Below are 23,061 nucleotides of genomic sequence, written 5' to 3'. Positions count from 1 at the left end.
AGTGGCTTATTTTCCTGAGATACCCACTCCTGCTACAAAGAGAATACAGAAAAAGTAACAAAGAACAACAAACAAACAAAAACAGGGAACAAATACCCCATACTCCATCAGATTCTTGAAATAGAGGTTTTTGTGAATCCAAATCTTGTGCCATTCCTGGAGGGTACTTGACCTTGGTCCTCAAAAAACTAAACAAAGAAATCCTTTCTTTAATAAATCAAAAAATTTATAAGATACAGGAGATGAAGACGATGGCCCATCTTCTGCTTACTACTACCTCTGTCTACACTAACTTCCTCTCAAACTGCTCAAGAAGCACTGGACACCATAGGGTTCATGGCACAGATTTTATAGCTCCCTTGGAAAAACAAAACAAAACAAAACAAAAAGAAACCTTGAAGAGCAATAAAGAACCTAAGCACGCAGTGGAAGCCAAAGCCTTAGCCAGGTGTGGCTAACAAGCAGGATTCCTCATTTCATTCTGGAAAGTGCCAGCAAGGACAAGCATATACATCCTCAGTGGATCTTTTTCTCAGCAACCTGAGGCACCCATAGGCACCAGACCCAGGTTCTAATTTGCTTTTATTAGATGTTGCCATAGGGTCATTAATGATAGTTTATGCAGGACTTGACTGAGGAGGAGCAAGGAAGGAGCTGCACTTGGTACAGGGTCCTTGGGGAAATTCAGCCTCCATAAAGTTTGGCTAACCTTAATTAACATGCAGGTTTCTATACTCACAGCTGTGTCAACCTAGGTAACTTGAATGCTTTCACAGGAAGCTGGGTGATCCTGTTTTTGCTCAGGCGAAGTGTCAGCAGTGACCGTGAAAGACCATCAAATGCTCCTGACTCCAGAGTGCCGATCCGGTTGTTTGCCAGGTTGCTGGAATAATTCAGGAGAGAAAATGTAGTGGTCAGTAGGAGGCCTTCCTTATTCTGTCATAGACACCAGACCCAGCCAAGTTGGGAAAATAAGCCAAAACACATCCAAAGACACAGATTTCCAATGAGACATTAGTCATCCTGAGGCTGCAAAGCCCATCTTCACTTTAAGACAGGGGAGCCAGGGAAACACCGGTGTCAGGACCATCCCCGTCTAGCCTGAACGGAGGCCTTGCTTCAGCCTGAAGCACACTGTGCTTGTGGCCAGTGGGCGACCCCAGGAGAATGAGAAAGTCAGTTACCTCCACCCCAAGCCATCACCACACACCAGCCCTGCTGGGTGGTGCCCACCTCCAGAGCCAACTGCAGGATTCCTTCTCAACACCCATTACTCAAGGATTAGGGTTCAAGGTTGGTGAGAAAAGCCCTAGGAAGCAGAAAGGCAATTTTGAGGCAAGGTCAGAGTAGATGTCATAATTTGGGGAAACAGCTTTTAATTTTGAAGTGGCTCCCATTGTACGGCTTATGTAATAAATGTGCATAAACCAACTTTTTGTAATCATTCTAAATGTGTCAAGGAAAACACTCTAAAGAAACATGCACAAAGTGCCTTTAGAAAACAAGCAATACTTCAATGGGAGCTCCACTTACAGGATTATGCATGTAAGGGGCACCTCGCCTCAAAATGCACTGTAGTACACAGCTCAGACCTGTGCATTCTGTCATGCATAAATGATATCAAGCAATAAAAAAGAGGAAAAGAGACAGAAAAGGGAGGAACACTATGATATTCCTATGAGAATATACCCTAACACCACTCCTCTTCCCAAAACAAATGCTGTTTTTATGTGGCTTAAGCAAAAAAGGAGAAAAGAGAAAGAATAGAGATAATTTCCTATAATAGAGAGGGGATGGGAAAGCCATTTTCCGTCTCTTCGTCAGGCAGCGGCCCAGGACAGGGCACATGAGGATTCTTTGCAAATGGGGCTGAACTGTTTGTTCTTAACACTCCAGATTAAAGAATGGTCTGTATAATGAAGATATACTGGCTTGTAGCTGCCAAAATAGAAAGTCCCTCCTGCCCTCATGAAGAGAGAGTTCACTGCAATTCACTCTAGCAGTCGGTAGTGTCTTTGTTCCCAGCAAGGTGCCAGGTGGCAGTGGTCACCCCTGGAAGGCCCGTGCAGGGGCCTGAGCACTGCTGCACTGGAGACGTTACCACAGCCAATGTCTCCCGCTTCCAATTCTGTGCCTTGATGCAGCCTGAGAAAGAAATCACTCCTCTCCTTGAGGGTCTTGGAAAACCCACATGCCAAACCTTGGCCTCCCTGAACAGATGGGTCACAATGACCCCTCATAAAGCCTTTTAAGTGATCTCCAAAATTAGTCAGGAATGGTAATAATGCAGAAAATAAAAACTCACATGTCATTTGAACACCTCTCCTTAAGCCTGAGTTTCCAGTTTCTTCCCCAAAGCAACATTTTCCTACTAACAGCCATGGGTTAAATTTGTTTTAACCTTTTCCTCCCATCTACTGTCTGATAGGTGTAAGAGAGAGCATTAAGATGGTTAAAAGTAAAACAGACCAACAACAAAATTTAGAAGATTCTGAGAACTCACAATGGAGTCACTGCCCCTTCAAGTATAAAGTGATGTGTTTCCATAGTGCACGATTAGAAAGATAAGCAGTGACACGTTAAGATTTTGCAAAGAGGTCTCCTCCGACTCTCATGACTTGAGCTAGCCTGAATCTTTGCTCTCTGCCTTCCTGCAGCCCAGAAAATGGGAAAGAAAACGGGCTTTGTAGCCAAGATAGACCTGTATTTGAGTGCTAGAATCTCCTCTTTAATGGTAAGTCTATTAAGCTAATCCTCACTCTCTCCATACCTCAAGCTGCCCCATTGTCTGTAAAGCTCTACAAATAGAAGACACAACCCCAGGTCCCCTTCCCTTGGCCCTGGTGAGGGCAGCCCAAGGAGCTCTGTGCCCATCCCCACGAAGTTAGCCAGGTCATGCTGAGAAAAGGAAAACATCCATCCTGCATCCAGACCTGGGTGCCGAGGGCAGAGCAGAGGGACTTACAGCTCCTTTATGGGTGGTCCATGCAAGAAGCAGGCACTCCGCATCTCTGTAATGTTGTTCCAGCTCAGGTCCAGGACTTCCAAGGACAGGTAAGCCTTCAGCCGACTCCCCTCCACACTGCGAATCCTATTGTGTTGTCTAAAACACACAAAAGAAGGTGGCTTGAGCATGTCTTTTTGCAAAGGAACAATTGTTTTCTTGACCACTTAATCTTTTTTTTTTTTTTTTTAAGAGAATAAAGATTTTATTTACTCTACAAGAAAAGAGAGGGGCATGGTGTGGAGAGATACGCTAGCATTGAGGGGTAGGGGCTTTGAGCTTTTAGTGCATTATAATTGGATTAAAATTCTTTCCTAGTTGTTTTGCTCTTTTAGAAAATTACAAATGTAGTGACTGTCTCAAAAGTGAGATCTCCCATTCTCCCTTTCATCAAGTTATTACCCATTGGATGGGTGCTAGACAGAATACCCAAGTCTGTCTGGGATAAGCCTGTCCAAGTTCTGAGCAAGAACACAGGAGTGATGTTTCAGATATGCAGAGGTCAGCATGGCATGACCAGACCCAGAACTCACGGACGCACCCCCACCCCCAGCCCAGTCAACGACGTGTCCTGACTTGGCTCTCCCCTCCAAACTTTAGGACCTTGTCCAACCCCCATGAGACTGTAGGTACCAGAGCCCACAGCTCAATTCAATCTACCCTAACACGCCATTACACTTCTCACATTTTACTGATACCTACTAGGTGCCGGGCATGGAGATAGGCACAACAGATTTTTTTAAAAATCTTCTGACAACAAGAGAAATCAGGAATTCAGTGCTAGAGCTAACTGAAATCCAGTCCCCTGAACATCTGACTCTAGCCCTTGATAATTTTCCTCAGTTTCCTCATCTAGAAATGCCAGCTTAACATTTCCAAACTAGAATATATAGGATCCCCATTTGATGCACCTCCAGCTGGCATCCTGGAATTCTGTGGGCCCTTCCCTTATTATCCTCTTGTGTCTGTCTCTGTGTTGCTACCGCCACTCACCTGGCCCACTGTGACATGATTCCCTGCTCATTTTAGGATATGGATGATCCAACCAGAAACCACTCTGGTGTGCAGCAGACGTTAGCCTAAGAGTTCGGTGTTGCACCTCCCTCCAAGAAAGGCATTCTACCACCATGATTTATCAGTACCTTTAATCCTCTTTCTGACAAATCCACAGCTAGTCAACTAACCCGAGAAAGACAACACATGCTAACCAAGGCTGGAAGGAACAGCCCACGCATGAGTTTGGCCCAGTCTGGCAGATTCTCACCACTGCAGCCCTGATCCCAACGTTCAGAGACACAAGCCTGTGCTGGGTGGCAGTGCTGGGCCTCTTGGGTTCCAGGCGCTCACTCAGCCAGTTTCTGAGTAAACAGTGTTAGGGTCTCCAGCCAATCAAAGCATTCTTGAACACAAGTAAGCCAGGCGTCACTTACCAAGTGGCATCTCTTTTAAACAAACACTTGACCAAATCAGTTCCAACAGGCATAAACAAGGCCCTCTTTCCCAGAGCCTCTGGGCTTTTCATCAAGTCCTTTGTTTTTTTTTTTTGTTTTTTTTTTTTCCACAACTCTCCCAGGCCCTGAAACCAAAAATCCATTTATAAGGGCACAACTCCACACACACAGAAATCTCCCTAGAATGAAAGACCACTTTTTCCCTTCATGTCCCCTCCTGCCCCGACAAAGCTATTTCCTCTGAGTTCTTTATTAAATTCTCTTAATAATCTCTTCAGTTTTCTGACTCCAAAAGAAAAAAAAAGGAAAGAATAAAGGAAAACCTTTCTTATGTAAAGTATGAGGGAAAAAAAGAACAAGAAATAAAGGCAACAGAGTTGAATTTATCCAGGAAGTCTGAATGCAGTACAGGGAGCCAGGAAGACAGCCTGAAAAGACGGGAAAGGGCACCACAGGCCTGCAGTCATACAGAGAGGCACAGAGTGGAGGGGCCACAGAACAGCTACTGCAAACCCCCAACACTTCCCCTGCCCCTCATCTCTCCCCTCTTTCATCTTACACATTTCTTCTTTCTCATCAGTCTATTTACTCATTGAACCAAACACATTCCGGGCCCCTGCTCTGCGCCTGGCCCACTCTGGAGGAAGGGCTCTGGGATAGACGGTCTCTTTCACACACTGGAAGAGCTCCCAACTGAGCAGCAGAGGCAGCTATGGAGATGAGAAACAACGGGGCAGGGGGCGGGGGTACAGAGGCAGATGGATGACCTGTGCTAGGTCCCCTGGCTCCAGCGGGCAGGATGCTGATGCTGGGGAGACAGCAGCACAGAGGCAAGGCTGGATCAGAGCTGAGCAGGCCAGCAGGACCACGTTCGGCAATACCTCATAGCCAAGCTGAGGAGTAGGAATCGTGCCACAGTATGCCAGGAGAGACAGACACAGGAGGAAAAGAAGGGAAGGACCCACAAGATCAGAAGATGAGAGCTGCAGCAAGACTCAGGCCCAGGCCCCTGACCCCGCCCACTGACCCCCACCCCACCATACCAAAAGCAGTAGGCCTACCCAAGACATCCCCTCCACACAGCCATCCATCTGGGTTAGAGCCAATAGCCAGTATTCTGGGAAAGCCCTCCCAACTCCTCAAGAGTAGCTGGCTGTGCAAATATGTTTGCTGCTCTGATTCAAACCAACATTCCACTTTCCTAAAACTGCATGTCTTTAATGTCACATGCAACATGGGGGGTCATGATGTCATTCCTTTAATATAACTAAGCAGTTTAATCCAGAAGAAGGTCCACACTCATACTTACTGATCCTTGTCCAAGTACATTTTTAAAAATATATTTTATTGATTTTGCTATTAGTTTTCCCAATTTTTCCCATTCTCTCCAGCAATTCCTTCCCTTACTTCATGTCCATGGGTCATGCATATAACTTCCTTTGGCTACTCCATTTCCTATACTGTTCTTAACATCCCCGTCTATTCTGTACCTACCAATCTGTATTTCTTAATCCCTGTACCTATACCCCCATTTGTCCCCTTCCCCTCCCAACTGATAGCCATCCAAATGATCTCCATATCTATGATTCTGTTCCTGTTTTGCTTCTTTGCTTAGTTTGTATTTTAGATTCAGGTGTTGATAGTTGTGAATTTGTCATCATTTTAATGTCCATAGTTTTGATCTTCTTCTTTTCCTTAAGTAAGTCCCTTTAACATTTCATATATGAAGGGTTTGGTGATGATGAACTCCTTTAGCTTTACCTTGCCTGGGAAGCACTTTATCTGCCCTTCCTTCTAAATTATAGCTTTGCTGGATAGAGTAATCTTGGTTCTAGGTCCTTGCTTTTCATCACTTTGAATACTTCTTGCCTGCAGTTTCTTTTGAGAAATCAGCTGAGAGTCTTATGGGAACTCCTTTGTAGGTAACTCTCTGCTTTTTTTCTTGCTGCCTTTAAGATTCTCTCTTTATTTTATCTTTAACCTTTGGCTTTTTAATTATGATGTGTCTTGGTGTGGTCCTCTTTGGGTCCAACTTGTTTGGGACTCTTGTGCTTCCTGGACTTATATGTCTATTTCCTTCACCAAATTAAGAAAGTTTTCTTTAATTATTTTTTCAAATAAGTTTTCAATTTCTTGCTCTTTCTCTTCTCCTTCTGGCACCCCTATGATTCAGATGTTGGCATGTTTGGAGATGTCCCAGAGGCTCCTTCTTCTATCCTTGTTCTTTTGAAATCTTTTTTCTTCTTGCTGTTCTGATCAAATGCTTTTTTTCTTCCTTATGTTCCAAATCATTGATTTGAATCCCAGCTTCCTTCCCTCCACTGTTGGTTCCTTGTGGAGTTTTCTTTATTTTACTTCATGCAACCTTCATTTTTGCCTGGGAGCTTTTATGCTGTTGTAGTACCCAATGATTTCTCTGAGCATCCTGATAACCAGTGTTTTGAACTCTGCATCTGATAGGTTGCTTATCTCCACTTCACTTAGTTCTTTTCCTGAAGTTTTGTTCTATTCTTTCATTTGGACCATATTTCTTTGCCTCCTCAATTTGGCAACCTCCCTGTGTTTGCTTCTGTGTATGAGGGGACAGCTGCTTTGACTCCCTGTCTTAAAGGGACCATGGCCTGTTGTAGAAAAGGCACCCATATGGATGAATGCGGCTTCTTTAAATCCTTAGTTGTCACACTTCCATACAGCTTGATTTTCTGATTTTTGTAGTTTAGTTGTAATTTTTGCTGTAATTTTGTGCAGAGGTGAAGTGTATTTACCTAGGCCTCCATCTTGGCCAGAAGTCCGTTAATCTGCCCAAAGCCAGCCAGGTGTTGCAGGCGGCAGCCCTTCGCACATGCCATGCCACAGCACTCCAAGTTCTCTTTAACAATAACTGATCAATTACTGAACACTTGTATGCACAGGCCCTGGGTGATGCCTCGATGAAATTACACATGAGGTAGGTACTGTTCTTTTCCTTAATTTCATAGGTGGAGAAATTGAGGCTCAGATGTCTTCTGGAATTTTCCCAAGGTCACAGTTGGGAAGTGAAGGAGCCGGCATGCAAATCCAGGGCAGCAGGCCTGCCCACCAGCTTCTCCAACAGGCTCCCCCGGCAGAATTTTAAGAGCACTCCATCAGATTCAACCTGTAAAGTTTCTGCAAAGCTTGCCTACAGCTGAATGCTAGATGACTATTTCCTGGTCAACCAGACTAGTCTGCACAACTAGCCTCAGTCAGGCCTTGCTTCTGTACTAGCCTTCTAGTCCTGTGTGAGCAGCAAATCTTCTGAGGGGTTTGTGTAGCCCACTTCAGCAAATACAGTATATGAAGCTAAAATTCTTACTCATCGATACTCTGGATGAAAAGTTCCACTGAGACCATGTCTTTATAGACCTATATTTGAAGGAAGAGACTCCCTTTATTCCTAGGGAAAAGAAAGCCATAAAGGGATGCCCCTAGACTTATAAAAAGAGAGAGTAAGGAGAGGGATGGGGAGAGGACGGTACTGTGGGAGGACTATCACCAACTGGCCTCATCAAAGGAGCACTCTAGCCTTTCTCTGTCACCAAACAAAATTAGAAGGATTCTGTAGTGACGGGGCTGGGAGAAGTGTGTGGTGGCCAGATCACACGGCATTTACCTCCACCTTGTGTAGGTTTACTCCTTAGGCTACCCTCTGGGGCAAGGAGAACTTAATACAGCAGAAGTCTATTAAACCAACACCTGTTAAAGGCTTCAAAAATAAAATCAGTCTTCAGAGGCAGAGAGCAGCAGGCAAGATAAGCTCTGGCCACTTGGCTGCATTTTCTAAGCTGATGTTAAATTAGACAGTAAGACAGACAGAGGTGTTTGAAACCAACATTTAAAATTTTTTATCATAAGTGATTGTTCCACAATGATTCTGTGAAAGCCTAGTTTATGAGGTATTCCCTTTAGTGTGGAAAAGATCTCATGTCACAGATAACAGCCAGGAAGAAAGGGCAAGGGATCAAAGGATGCAGGGTCAAGGTGGATCAAATGGATTATAGCTGGTTCCTGAAATTACGAACTTATTCCTACACCAGGCTGGGATCAGCAAATGTCTTCTATAATGGATCAGATAGTAAATTTTTTAGGCTTTGTGGGTATGTCACAATTACTCAACTCTGATGCTAGAGTATAAAAGCATTACAGACAATACGTAAATGATGAGTGTGGATGTATTCCAATAAAACTTTATTCCCAAAAACAAGTTGTGGGCCACATTTGGCCCACTGCCTGTGGTTTACTGATCCCTGTACCATACTGTAGCAACCAATTTGAGTTTCTGGGGAGTAGAGACCCAGATTCTAATTCTAGCTCTGATGTAGCTTTGCAACTATGTGTAACTCACTTTCTGTATCTGGTTTAATCATCTGAAAAATGCGGCTAAACACCCTCCAAAGCAGAGAACCCCCCATTCTCTCTGTAGAGTGCCCATGTCCAACACCAATGATCCCACACTTTTCCACTGATGTCTTTTCTCCCTCTTCAGGAAGTGAAATAGAATATAAATCTGTATTATTATTAAACTCCTAATAAGATGATCCAGGTTCCTTACGGAGCCAGTGTAAACAGGAAGGCATTCACACTACATATCCTTACTCTATCTAGTTTTTCCAACTAGGCAGAGATTGAAGCCAGCCAATGCCCCGGTCCTAACATCGAAGCAGGCTTCGACTCTTCCAGACAATTACGGTAACGCAGAAATCCACACTCTCAGCGCCTGGAGTGTTGACTCTTAACAGAAACAGCAAATCTTTCATAATATTACCTCAATATCAAACTTCTAAAATGTCTTACTTAATAAATCAACAAAATTCAGATTATAGCTCTTTCCCTGCTTGAACCTCTGGCTAAGGATCAGTGTCACTCAATCTAGTCCTGAAATGAGAAAAAATTATAATATGCCTGCCACCACTCCTCACCCTCACCCTACTCCCATTCCTCCCAGTGATCCTAGCAGACATAGTTCCTCCAATTCCACACTGGGAAGCCTCCGACCAGCAGCAGCACTTTGCACCTGGCCCATCACTGTGCTGCCCTGTAATTCTTACTATGGTTCTGCACCGTAGTGTCTAACCCACTGCCGCCAAAAGCAGGCAGTCCAAGGTCTGATCAAAATGAATGGGGGGATTCACGCATCCCTGTGTGCCACTTGAGGCTACAGAGTAATTTTACAGCCCATATGTGGGATCCACATAATGTGAGACAAGTTGTGACCCTGATACTGATTAGTGTGAAACTTGGTGCAGGGCTGCATAGCCCTGCTGCCTAAGAGGGTTTCTGTATGACTGCAAGCACCAAAAGATGTTAATCATTTTGAGAGCACATGTAAAGATCGTAATTTTTCCTTTGTTGAAAAATAAAGTTCTACCAAACAGGTTGTGTGGTCCACAGTTCTTCTGTTTGTCCATGTTTTTAATGAAATATCACAGGCAAACTGAGAAGTGCTTAAATTAAAAGTACAGAGACCAGTACATTTTTACAAAATGTATTGCACCCATGTAACCACCACTCAGATCAAGGCACGGAACATTTTTGCCCTAACTTGTGTGGCTCAGTCGGTTGGAACTTGGTCCAGTAGACCAGAAGGTCGTGGGTTCAATTCCCAGTCAGGGCTCATAATCAAGTTGCGTGTTCTATCCCTGGTGAGGGCATTTACGAAAAGACAACCAATTGATGTTGCTCTCTCACAATGGTGTTTTTTCTCTCTCTCTCCTTCCTCTCTCTATAAAAGCAATGAAAAAAAAAAAAAATCCTCCGTGAGGATTAAAAAAAAAAAGCAGAACATTTTCAGCATCCCAGCAGCTTCACTCCTGTCATTTTCCCACTGTTATTCTTAAAGGGAACGTCTAATTTCTACCACTTAATTTTGCCTATTTTTGTGCTTTATATGCATGAAATTGTTCCATATAGACTCTTCTGCACCTGGTTACTTTCCCTTAACATTATGTGTGTGAGATCCAGCCACATTGCTCCATTAGCAGTAGTTAATTCTTTTTCATTGTTCTATAATATTTCTATTGAGGGATTATAGAGTAATTTGTTTTTCACTTTACTCTTGATAGAGTGGTAAGGAGGGTTATTGCAAAAATCACAGCTATCAACACAGACATGTCTTCTGCACATACCTTTGGTGCATATTTACATGCATTTCTGGCAGGCGTCGAGGTCCAGGTGTGGCATTGCTACAGTGCAGCCTAAGCAGACACAGGATAGTTTTCTTTTAAACCAAATTCCCCAGAGTTGAAATGAATCTGAAAAGCCATTTGATCCAAATGCCTTGTTTCATGCTACTTGAGTCAACCACATTCTTTTCCTGCACCCCTCCCTCACAAAAACATAAGGCATACACAGTGGGGCCACAGACCAAGGCCAACTTCAATCTAATCTTGTTCAGTTGTCAACCAGAATTATTTTATTATAATTGGGGACCTAATGAGGAAAAAATAGAATAATTCTAAGTCCCAAACTGGCAAACAATAAGGTGAATGTACCTGATGTGAGGATTAATGCCAATATGCAACTTGAAAATGAAGGTAAAGAGGTTTTAAAAAGAGTATGTTCAAAAGAGCTTTCCTAGGCCAACTTGGAGCAAAGTTTTCTTCTCAAAATGAAAGTTGAAAGCATCACCCTCTCACTAGCCTGCTTTACATTCATCTTCTTAAAAAAAATACCATCTGCTCTATTGCATAAATTTATAATTTGCTCCAAGAAACTGTTGCTTCATAGGAACAGCCCAGCCTGGATTAGTTGCTGGACAGGAAATGAGAATTGGAACAAGCAGGTCTCTTTCTCTCTCTCTTGCTCACTCCCTCTGCCTCCTCCCACTGCTGGTGAATCACTAGTTCCCTGGAGAATTTTGGCAAATTCTCAGCCTGGCTGCAGATGACATTCTGGATCTGTTTATTCAGGTGGAGATAGGATAAAAAACAAGCGTGGCCCAGTGGTGGGATAAACAGCCTCCACCAAGCAGGGTCAGCCCCTCAAGTCAGGACTGGGCTGTGTCAACCAGCCTCCCAACCGTTCACTTCCTTCAGATTCACTCTCCCTTTGGGGTTTTCAATGAACTCTCCTGATTAACTACTTGCAGAGGGAACATGATGTCACGTCCTCATGGGAGTGCATGGCCCAGGCAGCTTGATGCAGAAGACCTGGCTGGGCCCTCCCACCCACTGGCTTATATACATTCAGCCCAAAATCCAGAATGGCGAAACCTGCATGGTGAAGAGTTGGCCACCAGGGGTCTGTGCAGCCTAGAGTGACCCAAATCAGTAGTTGCTACAAATCATCAGCATTCAATCCAAACTACCAGGGGTCTGCATTCCATTTTAAGATGCACAAACAAAAAAACAATAACAAAACCTCTTAAGGAACTGGGGTTTGGCGGCAGAGACAGACGAAGAACACAGGGGATCCTTAGGGCAGAGAAATAATTTTGTGTGGCATTCTAATGGCAGATACGTGTCATTAAACATTTGTGGAAGCCCACAGAATGTACAACACAAACAGTGAACCCTAATGTAAACTGTGGGTTTAGTTAATAATAATGTAATATTGGTCCATCAATTGTAACAAATGCATCACACTAATGCAAAATGTTAGTAAGACTAGGAACTTGGAGGAGGAGGGTATTTGGGAAGTCTCTGTACTTTCCGCTCAATTTTTCTGTAAACCCCAAACTGCTCTGAAAGTCTCTTAATTATAAACAGAACAAAACAAAATCTCCTGAGGTATTAGTAGTCCTGAGGTCATTATACCATTAGAATGAAAGCTGCACAGCTGATGGGATTTTCAGCTGATCTTCTCTGCTAAAATCTTAGCACCAAAGACTACTCTTAGAACATAAAAGGCACCAAATAAATATTTGCTGAATAAACAAATGAATTACAACCTTAGCTCAGTCTCCTACATTCACCACCACAAACCCAAACAAAGGAATGTTATTCAGAAAAAAAGAAAAAACGCTCTGATGTAAGACCAACCATTCTATTAAATTTTTTTATAAGAAGGTGTACAGTTAACTGTTTTAGGTAGGAAAGCTGATAGACATATTTAAAAGAAAATGTCAAAATGAATTTTCAGGTTAATTGTGTATTTCCTGAGTTTACTTTAACCCCAAACACAGACATTTCATTGATTAGCCAGGGCTGGCAAAGGTGTGAGAGCTCTCTTGCTCTGCGGTAGACAACACGCCCTCCGCCCGACCCACCCCCTCAGCAGTGAGTGGCAGTGAAGAGCAGCCTGGCCTGAGTCTATCTGTACAGACACCTCCCCAACTCCTGCCTTGGCCTCGGCAGAGAAGGGTAACAAGGAATTCAACTGGGAACGTTCTGCTCATACACCATTGACTGGGGAAGCTCTTGAGCCTCATCTGAGCTGCACTCCCCAGGGAGAAAGGCTGTGCCCTGTTGACACTGGCAGGGACTTCTGAGGGTTGGCTGATGCCGGGGAGTGGGGGATGTCAGTTCTGTGACAGTGCAAGGTAACTTGTCCTGGCACCTGGGCAGGACAGAGTGGACCAAGTCAGGCCAGGAGACGGAAAGCCAGGAATAAGGAGCCCCATGCACCTGAACTCCCATCATATATGGGCATCCCTGGGTCAGAAAAGCCAGTGCTTCTCTGCTGTGGGCAAGGCTGACATGGCCGCTCTGTTCTTTCTCTCGGCTTTACCTTCTGAATAAATCAGCACATATCTGTCTTCTATTCTCCCTTCCCCCTAGCACCCTGTTGGCCTGCACACCTAGGATACAGGTGGTGGTCTTCTCGACCACACCAAAGCCCCCACGGCGCAAGAGTCAGGGCACCATGCTGTGAGGTCGTCATGTGGAATCACAGCCCCAGCACCCGCAATGGCCCATGGATACTCTGAAGCTGACCCGGACTCACCCGATTCCTTCTCAATGAGTTTTCAAGGTCCACGTACTTGTACTCATTTGATTCTGAGGGGAAGAGAGAGGACAGCCAGTGTGCCTAACCCCAATCTAGTGCACACACTGTCCCAGATTCAAGGGGCTGAGCTACTACTGTTCCTAGCAAAGAACAGTGGGCCAGGTGGAGAGAAGGCAGCAATCAGCAACAGGGTGGTGAGAGAACCCTTCAAAGCCAAGCTCAAAGCCCCGAAATTGTCAGCAGCAGTGTGTATGTGGCCCTTCTTGGAGGGTGTGAAGAAGCTGCAATGGGTGGTTCTCCTCAAACTGATGGGCCTGTACAAGCGCAGGTCAGGTGGGAGAGCCCCGCGCTCCACTGTGAATCATGACAGCAAGCACTTCCCTCCCAGTCCATAAATGCTGTTAGCAGCTGGGGTGAGGCTGGGGTGGCACAGAGGGTCAGCCAGGAATCAAAGACCAACAGGCTTTGTCATCAACTACACTGGTTCCTGCTCCTTGTAGACCTCACCAACCAGGACTTGAATAAATGGAATCGCTAATGAGAAACAACATGGTGACCTTTACCAAAATTTCCAAATGAAACACAGCCTCCTTCTCGCTTTGTTCTCCCATGTCAGCCTCAGATACCGAGCGCCCGTAGCACTCATGTGCACAGGAGACTGTCCATACCACAGTGCTCAAGTGGAAGGCAGGGTGCAGAGCTGACTGCACAAGGCTGCCACCCTCTCAAAAACGTCGGCAGAAAAGAGGTAGGTAATACCATAGGTACAATGCTCTCCAATACAGTATGATGGTGACAAAATTTTTCCCTCTTTTTTCTTTGGCATATTATTTTAATGTGCTTATCAATTAGGTAAATAAGTTAAATTGTTATTTTACAAAGCAGTTAACACAACCTCGGACACTGACCTTTGGGACATGATCCTTAGTTTAGAAACGCCTGGCCTGCATGACAGTCACAAGGCAGAGGGCCTTGGTGGCAGGCACAGCCTGAAGTAGTTCCAACACCAGAGTCGGCTGCATGGGACAGTGGACCCTACCAAGAAGCTCCAACTTTCCACTTAGCCACCAAGGAGGCATACCACACTTTCTTTCTGAGCAAACACGGTAGCTGAAGTAGCAGGAGCCATAACAGCAGGAACAGTGGTCTCAGATCTAACATGGTAGTGCTTACCAGGAGCTGGGCTCTGGCTCAGCTCATTTCATCCTCATGACAACCTGAGAGGAGGATATCATTACTATCCCCATTTCACAGACAGGGATGCTGAGGCACAGGCAGGTTAATGCAGCAGAAAGCAGTGGCCGGGACTGGAGCCCAGATGTGAATCCTTATTCCTATGCAGGGTATGGAATGCGTCACAGTGGAAGTGGGCAGAAGAACCCCTCAGGAAGAGGGGTTCTCTGAACAGCACCCTGTGTCTTCCCCCTCTTCTTGGCTTCCACCAGGGTCCCCACCCCTGGAATCTATGGCTCAAATGAAGGCAGGACCCAACTCCACACAGGCAGAGGGCACAAATCCTCCTAGGGCCACTGCACACACCCCTGCCCTCACAGCTGCACCTGGCATTGGGGGCCTCACAAGCCCTCAGATGTCACTCATGGTAGCTGCAGAGCACAGCCAGACTGCCCCTACATATATTTAAGATCACTGGTGTGGTCTCTAAATAGGAGTATGACAGAAGAGAACCGGGCTTTCCCCAGGGAGCAAAGAAACTGTTCACCCATCCACTCTCTACCATGCCAGAGAAGGCACCTGCTAACCCAGGATCAGACAAGGTAGTACCCTGATCTGGGGTCACCCAGCTAACCAGCACGTGAGCCCAGGTACCCTCTGACTTCGGGGTATACTACTCTCTGCGGACAGACACAAGAAGTTCGCTATGAAGACAGAGGCAGGGCCGTGGGCGCCAGGGTGCCCCTGATATGCCCTCAGGGTGGGGAGAAGGCCAGAGGCACATTCCCTGTGCCTCCCAGGCAAGCTTCCTGACAGCTCTGAAGTTCCAACAGCGGAGGAAGCTGCTTCAGCGCTTGGCTGCAGCCTCCAAGACAAGATCCTTTCCCTCTGGGAGAGATACTGATGTGCATTTAAAAATAAAACCAGGCCAGCTTCCTGCCCCATCTGGAGACTTTTGATCTCCTGATCTTATGATTTAGAATATCTCTTAACCACAAAACTTCCCAAGCCTTCAGCATATGCTCTGACTACACTTTGGGAGGGTTAAGGATGTGTTTGGTTGGGATTAAGGAGTTGGCCCTTTAATGCAGTCCTTCTTATCCACCCTGAAGATGATAAGACCTGCTATGACATCAAAGTGCCACCATCTCCAGCACCTCAGCCTCCACCCAGGACCACACTCTCTTCTCATCTTACCCATTCCGGGTTCCTACAGGACCCAACACTTGCTCTGTTTCTTTCTCAAAACCACAAGCTTCAATTTTCTTCTTGGCTTTGGGTTTTGAAAAATCTATCGTCATGGACCTAAGCATACAGGCTTTTAGGAAAAACATGGGAGAAAACCTCTGAGATCCAAAGGTAGGCAAAGGTCTTATTAGCCTTGACACTAAAACCACGACACATAAAAGACCTCACAAATTAAAAGCATTTCCGCTCTGAAAAATCCTGTTAAGATAAAAAGACAAGTTTCAGACTGGAAGAAAATATTTTCAAATTACATGTCCAACCAAGAAGTAGTATCTAGAATATACAAAGAAATAACTTTCAAAACTTAGCCAAAACTGAACAATCCAGTTAGGAAATGGGCAAAAGACTTAAACAGACATTTCAACAAAAAGAATACACAGATGGCAAATAATCACATGAAAAGATGCTCCCTTCATCAACCACTAGCGAAATACAAATTAAAACCACAATGAGATGTCAATACACACCTACCAGAAAGGCTAAGATTTTAAAAACTGACACCACCAGATACTGCCAGGATGTGGAGAACCAGGCCACTTACACGTAACCGGTGGGAACGTCAGACTGTACAGCCACTTGGAAAAGTTTGACCACGTCTTAAAAAATTAAACACAGAACTACCATACAATTCGGCAATTATACTCTAGGGCATTTCTCCCAGAGAACTGAAAACTTACAGTTAATACAAAAACCCATACATGAAAGCTCATAGCAGCTTTGTTCATAAGTCAAAATCTGAAAACACCCCAGATGTCCTTCAATAGGCGAATGAGTAAACCAAGTGTAGTACATACATACCACAACCCCAAAAGCAAACCCCAAAAGCCAGTCTCAAAAGGTTAAATGCTGTGTTGATTCCATTTATACAACATTCTTTAAATGAAAAATCTGCAAGTATGGAGAACATACTAGAGACTGCCAAGGGTGTGGGCCAGGAAGAAAATGAGTGTGGCTATAAAAAGGCAACAGGAAGGATCCTTGTGGGATGGAAATGTTCTGTATCTTTAGTGTACCAAGGTCAATATCCTGGTTATGAAGAGTTCTACACGATGTTGCCATCGTGGGAAAATGGGTTAAGGGTATTTAAGGGATCTCTGCATTATTTTTTACAACTGCATGTGAATCTACAATTAGCTCAAAATAAGTTTTATTAAACCAACAGAAAACACATCACGAGGGAATCAAATAAAGGACCTGGTGAAATTCATGATGGAATCAGACAGCCAACTTGCTACCTCATTTGGTTTCCAGCATCTCCTTCAGACCCACAAGAACTTACCCAGTATGACTCACTGTGAGGGGCCAAGCACCAAACACTGCTGGGCTCTGTGAAGTTTCTGAAATCTAGGGATACTTTCCACTATTTGGAGGGGGAGGGGCTCCTGGTGAGGAAGGTGTTGCTGATAAAGCTTATTAGACCAGTGTGGGCCTTGCCTTGTATGTCAGGAGTTTCCATTCAGTTGTGCCCTGTAACTGAGCCAAGCCCATCAGTACCTGGCCAAGCAGGAGGGCTTGCTGGGCATTCAAGCTCAGATAGTGCAGACACAGGTCAGGCTTGCACTGCCAGATGCACAATTCCCAAAGCACCATCCCTGGAACACTAGCCATGGCAGAGTTCCATGCAAAGGTTCTGGAACAGAGGCATATATCCTTCCTTGCGGGCCCATGCAGACGCCCAGAGCATGTCGGCCAAACAAAGGTGTTGATGAGGGCTCTAATAAAGATAGGTTTTATTCTGCTTGATTCCGTATTTGCTAAACAGGGCCCCCTTTTTAAAAAGTAACTGTTAGCATCTCACAGAACAAGAGCTCCAGATGGTTCATTTTATGTGGGGACACCATGGTTCCCCTTATTATTAAAGGCTCTGATGTGTCCCATAGCAAAGAAGGCTGCTTATCTTTAACTCAGTTTCCTGAACTTTCTGACTACATTTGAGAAGTAGTCAGGATGGGTTGGACACACAGAGGGACCTGAAGTGATTATTCATCTGCACTTGAGAGAAAGCCTTTCCCCAAACCACCTTCAGGCCCCTCAAGGAAGAGCAGACACAGCCACGTCAGAGGAAGGGCAAATCAGGGCTTAGAGAGCTGCTATGAGGAAGCAGCAAGATAGGGTTCAAACCTGGACAATGGGAACCCCTGACTGCTATGGGGCAGTTTCTACTGCTTTCTCTATTAATATCTGCCTAGCTTTTCAATAAATCAAGAAAGCAAGTCCCATCTCTTGGCTGAAAAGCGCCCCCAACAGATTTCTGCTAATACTTGTCCCAAGCTTATCCCTAAACCTTGACGATAAATGTCTAAAACTATCCACTATCTGCCCTGTACTCCACAATCACTTATTCTTGGATTGACCCATTCATTTAGTGAATTTACTTATTCATTCAAACATGAACATGGCATGGAATTAACACATAGCTGGTATGGGTTTTCATTCTGTGTAGTTTGATGTCAAGTTCAAGGCAGATGGTAAAAAGAGATCAGGACAAAATGGAAGCAGGAGCGAACTCTGAAAGAGCCCAGACTTTATCTCATAGGTGATGGGGAACCCACAAATGACATGTTCCCTTCATTCATTTCTTCACCAAATACTGACTGTGGGGCAACCATGAGGCAGGTGCTGCCCTGGGGAAGGTTTGAAGTGGGGAGGGATGAGGTCAGAGGTCACTGGGAGACACATGGGAAGAGGAGGGCTAAGTCTGAGCTTCTTTGGAGCCAAGGCCATGAGGTACCACTTTAGAGATGAAGTGCATGTCTCAGGTTTGGCAGTGGACCAGAAAAGCTGGCCAGGATGCTAACTCCCTGCATCACTTACCCATACTTCTCAACACCAGCGCACACAATGAAGCTGGACCACTGGACAGAACTCACAAGTATCTGAGTCTCTACCAGTAACCCAAGGTTTCACAGCCAGTGGGTCCCCCACAACAGCCATCTCAACTAAAGATGGCCCCACTGGGTCTATAGGAAGGGCAATAGCCCTGTGTATTCCTGACCCTGGTTAAGTGTGGCAGATGGGGAACCAGACACTTTCCTTAAGAGTTGAGATAACAGAAGTGAAAAAGGAGAGATGACTTGGGAAGATCTTATAGTGGCTGTCTGGCAGAGTTAAGGCTAGAAGCTGATTTTCCAACCTGGTTCCTCCTGACATACAAGGCAGGGCTCACACTGGTCTAATAAGCTTTATCAGCAGCACTGTTGTGCTGATGAGGCGGTGGGCATATGCATTGAGGAACAGATGCTTCCTCCCATTCCTGGCACCACCACCTCACTGCAGAATGATATGCATTCTAGGACCAACAAGTAGTATGTACTTGTTGAGTACTGTCCTCAGAAAAGGATGGTGAGTCTCCCTACATATCCCAACATCCAACTGGAGGCAGGCCAAGAATGGACTACGGTTCTCTACTTAAAAAACCCACAAAGGAGCAGCCACATGAAAGGCAGGTAGGCTCTTCATCTTCCCAGAGGTGACTCACAAGGCCACGAGGCAAGGAGAGCATTAACCTTGACCTCTTCCAAGAAACTGATCCCCATAATGTACAGCAGCATTCTGTTTCCTGAATCCATTTCGCTGGACAATTCATTGTATCTCTCAGGAGCTAGAGCTCTTTTTCAGGGAACAGGGGAAAATGAAGACACGCATTAGATTCTCACTTGGAACCATATACTTGCTGGAGAATGATCAAATCAGGGCCCTTGTTAACACACGCTACAGAATGAGGGAGGGGATGGGAACACCCTGGCCTACAAGGAGCCCCAGCTGGTGAAAGGGTTGGGGATGGGGGATGGTGCAGCAGCCAGTTCTCACTCTGACTCCCAGAACCAAGCAACAGTCACCAAGCAGATGACCACTGTTCTCCCACTTATAAAAAAGAACACACTTAATTTGGAGAAAACATCACATTCTAAAAAGTCCGAAGGCAATTTTTTCCCTTATTTCCAAAATTCCAGTTATCCTTTGCAACTCATTTAAGGGTCCAATACCAAATATGAGCCTCATAAAATTATCTAAATCAATGTTAGCATTAGAATTTTGCTGTTTTACAATACAACTTTGGGTGAGATCAGAGGGGACCTTCACTTTCTACAACACATATTTACATATTTTTTTTAAAAAGAGGGCCTTCCGGCCAAGATGAAGGCATAGACAGACACGCTGCATCTCCCTCCACAACGAAGAAGGAATACAACTACCTCAAAACTAGAAACAACCAAAAGTTCCAGAAAATCAAACTGCATGGAAGTCCAACAAACAAAGATATAAAGAAGAAATACTCATCCAGACAGGTACAAGGGGTGGAGCCGGGGTGGAGAGGACACGGTGTGGTGGCAGCAGCAGCAGTGGCAGCAGGAGCAGGCCGACGGAAAGCCCAGTCACACGTTTTTAAAAATCAGGAGCGACACCTGGGGAGCGTTCCCAGCTCCTCACCGAACCTCGAAGCTGACGGTCCCAGCACTGGGGAAAATCAAGCCTCATTGCTTCTGACTGTGCAGCCCAGTGGGGGTTGGGGTGGAGGCAGAAACTGCCGGTCTCAGCAGAGTCCGCTTGTTTAAAGGGCCCCCATGGTCCTAGAACATCCGCAGACCCACCTACTCTGGGAACGACGACCAGGGCAACAGCTAGAGGGGTGCCAGTCCGTTGCGGGAGTGGGAGAGGTGCCTGGAAAAGGGGTGAGTGCTGGGCAGGTGCCATTGTTTCCTCTCGGACCCCTCCCCCACATACAGCCCCACAACGTGGTGAAACAGGTCACTCTGTACTGAAGAATCCCTAAGGCTCCGCCCCTTACAACGTAACAGGAACGACAGCTCTACCTGGGACGCGGAGGCAAACAAACACAGGAGCCTATCAGAATGAGGAGACAGAGAAGTATGGCCCAAAAGGGGAAACAGATCAAGGTTCCAGTGGGAGAACTAAGTGACGAGGAGATAGCCAACCTAACAGATGAAGAGATAGACAACCTAACAGATGCAGAATTCAAAACACTGGTGATAAAGATGCTCACACGCTTGACAGATATGCTTGAATATGGCAGACGCATAAGGGAAGAAGTGAAGGCTATGCTAAGTGAAACAAAGGAAAATCCACACAAAACCAATAGTGAAGGGAAGGAAACTGGGGTTCACATCAATGATTTGGAACATAAGGAAGAAAAAAACAGTCAACCAGTGCAGAATGAGGAAGCAAGAATTGAAAATAATGAGGAAAACTTCCCAAATTTTGTGAAGGAGATGGACATACAGGTCCAGGAAGCATGGAGGGTCCCAGGCGAGCTGGACCTAGAGGGGACCACATCAGGATACATCATGACTGAGATGCCAAAGGTGAAAGATAAAGACAGAGTCCTGGGGGCAGCAAGAGAGAGGCGGAGAGTTGCCTACAGGGGGGTGCCTATAGGACTATCAGCTGATTTCTCAGAGGACACTTTGCAGGCAGGAAGGGACTGGCAAGCGGTATTCAATGTGACGAAAGGCAACCTGTAACCAGGACTACTCTATCCAGCAAGGCTATCATTTGGAATGGAAGGGCAGATGAAGTGCTTCCCAGACAAGGTAAAGTAAAGGAGTTCATCATCACCAAACCATTATTACATAAAATGTTAAAAGGACTTACTTAAGAAAAAGATCAAAACTATCAACACTAAAATGACAACAAAGTCACAACTATCGACAACTGAATCTAAAGAATAAAAACAAAATCCAACTAAGCAAACCAGAATAGGAACAGAATCATAGGTATGGGGATCATTTGGAGGGTTATCAGCTGGGAGGGGAAAGGGGGAGAAATGGGTAAATGTTGGAGGGACTAAAAAGCATAATCGGTTGATACAAAATAGACAGGGGGAAGTTAAGGATAATATAGGAAAGGGTGAAGCCAAAGAACTTTATGCACGACCCATGGACATGAACTAAGGGGGGTGGGATTGCTGGATGGAAGGGGGGTACTGGGCAGAGGGGAGCAAAAGGGAAAAAAATTGGAACTACTATAACAACATAATCAATAAAATATACTTAAAAAAAAGTTAAGCTAAATCTATTTTTCAAAATTATTTTTGCAAAAAGGTTTTGAAAGAGCCTGAAGTTAGTAACTTCTGCCTATTGTTTTACTACAAAGAGGTTTTGTTTGTTTTTTTTCACCATTGTAATGGGACTTCTCTGATTTACAGGCAGACTGCAGGTAAGAGGTGGGTGGTCTGGCTTTCAGTGGAAAGAAATAACCCAGATTAGATGCCAAATCCACAGTCACGTTCCGTGATCAGCAAATGAAGGGGTAATGTCTAATGAGACCAAATGCCACAGAGACAAAAGCAATTTCCTAGTACTTTAAGTGGCTAATGTCACGGTGTCATCCTATTAAATCAGTGGTGAAAGAGGTAACTGAAACCTCTAAAGGGACCCTCAGAACCGTCAGGATTAAAATGAAGGCCAGTTTTAGTATTTATTTTCCCTCCACCTGGAGAGAAAAAGAATGGGGGTGAGTCAGGGCATTTTTAGTGACAGATATGAGAGGTAAAGGAAAGAATCGGAAGACAATACTTCTCATTTGCAATAACCCAGCTGAAGCTCATTAAAAATTTTGGCTGCACGTTGAAATGACCTGGAGAGCTTTGAAAAACAAAAAACACTAATGCTTGTGTCCAATGCCCCTCCTGCCAAAAATTGGACTAGGACATGGTGGGGCATCTAGGCTTTTTAAAGCCCTTAGGTCATTGTCCTGTGCAGCCAAGGATGAGAGCCTCTACTTTGTACTTGCTTCGTGTTTTGCTGCTTGCTGAACCTACCTCAGGTCCAGGCAATGAGAAGAGAGGACAGAAGTGAACCCACTGGTCTGCACAAAGCTCCCACAACAGGAATTAATGTACACACACAATCATGAGGGTTACCTACAAGCTTCAGCTGGTTCACAGATGAATCACATCTGTGAATCTGTAAGGAAGGTCTGTTTCTAGGGGGTGTAAAGAGCCTCCTGGTTCCGTGTGGAGTGTGGAAATCACCAAACCACTTGGAACACTGCAGCCACAGCAGGGTCAGCCCCACCACACCCAGAAGGTGCTTGGGAGAAAGTTGCCAGTGATTTTAAAAAGTGTCTACCACTTGGAACACAGTCACTAGACACAAGATATCATATTGAGGACATATAGTATTTAGTGAATCCTCATATCCCATTATTATTCACAAATAAGAGAACTCAGCAAAGGTGATGAAGACAAGACTCAAACTCAGATCTGTTTGACTCTGTAGTACTGCACCCTCTCCATAAAGCCCAATGATGCAGAAATCA

At 45.0% G+C, this 23,061-nt stretch overlaps 1 protein-coding gene across 3 annotated transcripts in view; it reads right to left on the bottom strand.

Annotated features, from left to right (window-relative positions):
• The window catches only part of LRIG1 (leucine rich repeats and immunoglobulin like domains 1), a 103,780-nt gene that overhangs the window by 25,761 nt on the left and 54,958 nt on the right, over window positions 1-23,061 (bottom strand). For all 3 annotated transcript variants that reach the window (XM_090283867.1, XM_090283869.1, XM_090283868.1), the window contains 2 exons: window positions 2,966-3,103; window positions 740-883 (listed from right to left, as the gene is read on the bottom strand). In XM_090283867.1, coding sequence (XP_090139993.1) covers window positions 740-883; window positions 2,966-3,103 — 282 coding nt within the window. The remainder of the gene's footprint in view (window positions 1-739; window positions 884-2,965; window positions 3,104-23,061) is intronic.

This window comes from Furipterus horrens, unplaced genomic scaffold (assembly GCF_987537825.1).
Source record: "Furipterus horrens unplaced genomic scaffold, mFurHor1.1.pri manual_scaffold_7, whole genome shotgun sequence".
NCBI classification, from domain to species: Eukaryota; Metazoa; Chordata; class Mammalia; order Chiroptera; family Furipteridae; genus Furipterus; species Furipterus horrens.
The sequence above is the reverse complement of the archived record's forward strand: the minus strand, read 5'-3'. Positions and strand labels throughout refer to the sequence as shown.